This window comes from Morone saxatilis, unplaced genomic scaffold (genome assembly GCF_004916995.1).
Source record: "Morone saxatilis isolate NCDOM2014 unplaced genomic scaffold, NCSU_SB_2.0 Contig10, whole genome shotgun sequence".
Lineage (NCBI taxonomy): Eukaryota > Metazoa > Chordata > Actinopteri > Moronidae > Morone > Morone saxatilis.
In genome coordinates this window covers 7,067,725-7,074,103 of record NW_023339652.1, presented here as the reverse complement: position 1 = coordinate 7,074,103, position 6,379 = coordinate 7,067,725, and the positions used below count along the sequence as shown (strand labels likewise).

General features: G+C 41.9%; 1 protein-coding gene across 1 annotated transcript in view; it reads left to right on the top strand.

Annotated features, from left to right (window-relative positions):
* The window catches only part of LOC118342262 (staphylococcal nuclease domain-containing protein 1-like), a 47,021-nt gene that overhangs the window by 19,116 nt on the left and 21,526 nt on the right, over positions 1 to 6,379 (top strand). Inside the window, exons 2-3 of the mRNA XM_035680769.1 lie at positions 2,908 to 3,031; positions 4,812 to 4,881. Coding sequence (XP_035536662.1) covers positions 2,908 to 3,031; positions 4,812 to 4,881 — 194 coding nt within the window. The remainder of the gene's footprint in view (positions 1 to 2,907; positions 3,032 to 4,811; positions 4,882 to 6,379) is intronic.

The following is a 6,379-nucleotide window of genomic DNA, read 5'->3' as shown; positions in this document are numbered from 1 at the left end:
GTGTGTGTGTGTGTGTATATGAGGCAAGGGTTTCGGGAAGCAGTTCATCTGACATGTTTTCCAAAAACTGCTTTCTCTACAAAACGCTAAGGATGAGTCTGTTTGGTGTTTATGTGTGTGTGTATTTATATTCCTATTCCCCTCACTGCATTCATCAGCAGTTGGTATAGCAGTGGGTGGCCAATGAGGTGTTTGGACACCCCACCTCCTGCCCTAACCCCCTCCTCATTTAAACTATCTTTTCCTTCACACTCTACATCCCTTCGCACTCTTCACTGGAGTTTTTTTTTAAGTTTGACATGATGCTAATGAAGGTTTCCTGTCTGCTGTTGGTTGGCAGCTGCTTGACTCTCAGTACAGATAACCCTCTGAAAAACAGCATCATTATTTATATTTTCTCCACTAGCATAAATAATATTAGGTGTTACTGACAACTCACCACAGCAGTAAAGGAGCATGGAAAGGTGTGTATTTAGAGGTAAAGCTATAGTGCTGCACTGCTTGCCTCCAAGCTGTTTGTTTGATAGTACAGTAACATGCATAGTAAGCAGAATTGACTAATTTTACACACACACACACTGGCTGCATTTACATGCACACAAGAAACGAGGTTAGTGGGAGAAATCATGTTAAGAGAGGAAATTGGAGAATACCTGAGCTGCAATAACCTGGTTACTGTAAAACCCAAGTTTACATGCAGATCAGTGTGGTCAGTAATTAGGTTTCTCCTCTGTCTTGTTTTCACCCAGTGCTGGCATATTCAACGTGTACTGTTGTTGTATGTAGTGTTACATAAACATGCACCTTGAAGAGTGTTTTTTTCGTTTTTCCTAGTAAGAGCATTTTGAGTGATTTCACAGTGAAAGGACATGCTCTGCAGTAAGAGGGCACACAGTGTTCCTACTATTTGCACATACTCAAGCTGTGCAATTTAGTTTGGATTTTTTTATTTTTGGGGGGTAAAAGGTATTTTACAAAAGAAAAGGGCATGAGAACCAAGTAGGTTCCTAATGTCCATATTTTCCTCAGATTTATCCAAATCCAGATATAAATGTAGTTTATAGTGAAAGTGAACCATGTCTTCCATTTCTGGGGTATGTCTACCTCACATTCCTCAGAGGAAATACCCATTTTTCCATAGTTAAGTCTTGTAGGTTATGTTTTATATCATTTTTGAATTATTGCCTTTTGGAAGGCGACTTTCAATTAAATGGTTTTGGATACATGAATGTACTGGTAAGTCTTCTCGTCTCTCTTCTTTGCAGCAACGTTGATGCTTTCCCAGTCTTTGTCTCCCAAAACATATTTACAACATTTAAAGACCTTGTTGTGTATATATGACCAAGAAATAACTGTTGTTTTTTCCCAGGTTTTCCAGTTTCCCTTGGGCTTCTCAAAATACTTTAGCCTAATTTAGAAAACCTGGATTCCTGTGTACTTTAGGTTTTTAAAAACTGCAGAAAGCTGAAACTAGACCAGTCATTGTCACATTCTTTCGGTTTTACTGTTAGTGTTTTGTACGATATGTATATATATATATATTTTTTTTTCTTTTTCTTTTTGCCTTTATATATCCTCCCATTGTATGAACTTAACTGATGACCATGGCCTACCCACAAAACCTCCTCCAGGTGGTAAATTAGTAAAAAATACCAGTATGGAACTTCATATGGGCCGCTTTACTAAACTAGCTGCTGTAATTGCTTCTGCACACTTCATACCCCCGAGACACACACACACACACACAGCCAGTCATGAACTCGTAAACATACTCTGCCATGCACAAACAAATGTACTCGACGTATTACACAAACACCAGGAAGTGGCTCTCTTGGAGATGCACATATTTAGGGACTGCCACAATCAGCTCCCCACTTACAACTGATGGGTAGAAATCAGGCTGCCACTTACCACAGTCACTGATTCCATGGAGCTCACTATCTGATTTCTCCAACTCCACATTCTCGCCTTGAATCCACCATAATAGGTCTGCTGCGCATGATATAATGGCTTGATAGCCCATGAAGGCCTGTTAGAACAGGGAGCTTGCTTTACCCAAAGCTGTATTTCTGGGTCAAACCAGCATTAGCAGCATGGTGCTAATGGGCTAACAGCTGCAAAAAACACAGCTTATTTAGATTTTTGGTCTCATTCTCTAAAGGGCACTTGGTGGGTTGACATGGGGTTTAACCTGATAGGTAATTTAAGTATTTAAGAAAGCACATAATCACATAACATTGTCTTTTCTTCTTATCCCGGCTTTGTGAGAGGATCCGTGTGCCGTACCAAGAAATAGTTTTATTATTTTTGTTTGTTTGTGTTAATCAAGGTTTGAAGTACCTTGTTTTGAAGTACAATTTAACTACAACCTAGGTTTTCTACAGTAAAGCATGCTTAATTATTGTTTTGATAACGGAAGGAAAATAATTACAAGAAGCACTCCCATTCAGTTACAACAAGCATAAATAACCTTCAGAAAAGTCACTCGTTCTGTGTTTGTGCACAAGAGGCACACAGGTATACTTTGCAAAGTTGCATCAGACTTTATTTCATGTATACTGGTGCATTGATTTTGGAGCTCTGCAGGGGTAAGATTCAAGTGTGCTCATTTTCTGCTGCTGCCTTAGGACCCCGCCCTCTGTCAATCACACCTCCCAGCCAAAACAACATCCAAAGCAACATGCTCTAGTTGATAGAATGAAATGGAATTTTAGACCCATTTCACTCAACTGCAGCTTAAAATGTAAAATGATAATAGAGGCAAAACAGCAAACACATCAGTGTCAAAGTAAGACAAATACAGCCCATAGTGATGTAATGAAATGCAACTTAAAGAAACAAACAAAGCCTCTAATCACACTGGAATGGTAAATTGAGGTTTCTCTCTCATGTCTGTGTCTTTGTCAGGAGGCCAGTTGGAGAGTCTGATGGAGACCATGAGAGCAGAGATCGCCTCCCAGCCGCCATTGGAAGGATCGTACTCTGCACGCCGCGGGGAATACTGCATAGCCAAGTTTGCTGATGGCGAATGGTAAGCAAACGTTTTGATACTTGTGATGACATTTAAAAGCTTTACAGTGAGTTTAACATATTAGCACTTTACTCAGGTACTAAACTGGATCCTGAACCCCATGCCTAACCCATATTAAGCAGCTTCTCTCAGGTGATTCATGATTACCCTAAACAAACTCTCAACATTTTCTACCAGCTTGATGAGCTCCATTTCCATGAGACACATATGTTGGCATGTTTTTTTTTTTCCCCTCTGCAGAACACCTGACATTTAATTTTTTCATCTCGTCTCTATTTAAGCCTGTGATGCATTAACTGCAGACACCCACAGGGTGTAATTAGCTCACTGCCACTGCTTTGGCCCCTTAGAATCAGCAGTCGCTTGTCAGTAACGCGCGCACACACACACACGCGCCTCTTCATCTAGTCTCCTCACCGGATGTTGGAAGTTTACAGATGGTCATGGGGACATATAAAAGTCACAGTGATCGAGGGAGAGAGAGGGGGTGTCCATGTCAAGAAGGTGACGGCAAAAAAAAAAGATCACAAAACTGATTAAAAAACCAAATGTTCCCAAGACACAGGTGCTGTTCTTTCTTTCCTAAATCCTTCACTCCATCCTCCTCCAGGTTTTAAAGGGACAAAAAAAGTTATCCTTTCACCCCAGCCACCAATGCAGGTTTTAAACAGACCATCTGTTGTTAAACTTTACTTTCTTCAGCTTTTTCTTGTGTAAAGTCTGTTACTTTCCTGGAATCGTGCTCCAGGTGGCAAATATCTACGATTTTTGTCTTTTTCCAGTCCTATATTATTTGACGAGCTAATTATGTTCATGTTCGCATTGTTCTATGTCCCTATCTTTGTAGTCTGTGATGCATGTGGAATGTGGGCTTGTTTCATTAAGGGGCTAATTGGAAATTCGTCGCCTTTCAAGGCCTTTGAGAACACCAAAGAGTGAGAGTAGATAGAAAGGAAAAAGCTCTGTTCATTAGTCACTCACACTTTGTCTCTCACTCTTTCTCTCCTCCTTTCTGTGCTGATTGCTGTTCTTTACGTCTTCCTGTTAATCACTTATTTGGTTTTAACTTTGTTCTCTTGTCTTTCTGTTTGCCCATGTGGCCTTAATTATTTGGCTTTCTCCTGCTCTCCTTGGTTCTCCGCCAATTTGTCCTCCCGCATCTCATTTGTTTGTTGGAGTGGAGAGTCAGACAAGTGACGGTCAGATGAAGAGACGCTTCCTGAATTGAATCTGAGGAGAAAAGTGCTCTTCTGTATGAATTCATAAGTAGGATTTGGCATTTACTCAGACACTTTGTGTTGTTTCCTTTAATTTGCTTCTGTATGTCCTTGTAATATAAGGTGTACTTTTGTTCAAATTCAGCTCGCCAAATGTGCACAAAAATCAAACTTTACACAATAAAACTACTTGGTTTTTCTGATTAGCGCTAAAGCACTAAAGTTATTTGCTACATGGCGAAAATAGGTTTAAATTTCAGTCCTTTATTGCAAAGAGGCCTCTGTGCAATTTCCACAGCCCTGCCATGTCCTGATAGATCCCCTCTGTCCCCCCTCACTCCCCCGGCCTGCTCATCCTCTCCTGCTCCTCTCCCGCGATCACAACAGACAGATCCTCCAACACCTTCTCCTCAGGGAAATAAGCATGGAATCATTTACTCATCTCCTTTTCCTCTTGTGCCCTCTGTCTTCATCTGTTTCCCTCTGCTCTATTCTCTCTCTCCCCCCCCTCTCCCCTTCTCTCTGTCTTTCTCTCTCTCTCAATTATTTTTTTGCTGCTGCAGGTACAGAGCCAGAGTGGAGAAAGTTGAGTCACCGGCAAAGGTTCATGTCTTCTACATTGACTACGGCAACGTGAGTAACTTTGCGACTGTCTGACTGACTGAATTTGACTGTGATAGTGTTGAATGTCGCAGCGTCATCACTGAAATGTCAATTATTATTTTCAACTATTATTTGCGGCTCAAAACACACACACGTTTGCCAAGTTTTGTAACGGTAAAACCCACAGCCAGAGGGAATCTAGTATCTGAAGAGGGATTCCTTTTGCATTTCTTGCACCTTTTCAGACAGCAGTTGTTACTATATACTTTATTTCCACCAAAGCAGCCCAACAGCCTTTATGTATCATTTCAGCTGGAGTTTTTAGCATAAATATGATGCAGGCTTGTTTGTTTTCCCATCACTGTTTATGACTGAAGCAAAGAGTGCAACTGACTGTATCATTTTTATTGCTTTTCATAGAAATGACAAAAGCATAACCCCCCCTCTTTCTGAATCTTTTTTGTTCTGTGATGACGAAGGCACTACATTCGTGTGTGTGTGTGGTGTGTCTACCCACGTGCATACACGCCCTTGCATCACCAAGTGGCTCATGCAGCCAATCCCCGGCCTGCGGGAGATTTCCCATAATGCAGTGGAGCGGCACAGTGTGTGACTGACCTCATAGTGGGGGGACAGCTCTAGGTTTGGCTTGCCGACGCGATGCGTCCTGGCATGTTGCTGAAAGTGTGATTCTCCGAGGCCGACCTGGCACACAAAAAAAATCAAGCTGATATCTACCTCAGTCTTTGTAGTTTTTGCGTCATTTCAGGTTGAGTCATTCTGGTCTTGATTTCATGCCTCTGTGTCATGAGCTATTAGTTGGTAATTTTGCTACTTGTCTAGGTCAGTACCTGAATTATTATGTGATCATTAGCAAACACAGCAGAGCACTTTTGTCTTTCATTTTTAAAGCCCACATTTACAGTGATGTCAAAATCTAATATGGCGTTGATAAATCTTAACGTTCTAATCCATAATAAATGTTCAAGGTATCCTCTGTCTAGACTGTACAGTCCAATGAACACATTAACCTAAGATATGGGGGTCATTAAATTAACTCCCCACTTCTAACGACTGTATTTGTCTGACTTTCCATCACCAAGTTCTCCCTTTAGGCAGCCTGTGTGAGATCACTGATTGGTCGTTGTTCGCGTTATTATTATTATTATTGCTTCATTGCTTCATCAGTAAAATGTAGTACAAACTTTTCCTATATAGCAATAAGGATTTTGTTTAAATTTGGGAACCAAGCCAAACTAGAGTGTGGAACTTGCAATTAGACTTAGTTAGACTTAGACTTGACTTTATTGATCCCTTTGGGATGAAGGAAATTGATTTCCAGCAGCTTTAAACAAACCACTTGTATAGAAAACACCGAAAGAAACCGCGTGGCAGCCGATTGACGCCCAGACCCGCGCCCCGCGCCGCTCCGCGCCGGCCGCGCGGCAGGCACACCGCCCGGCCGGGGCCCGCGCCCGGGCGGCCGGCCGCGCGCGCGGGCGCCGGGGCGCCAGAAGCGCTCACACGC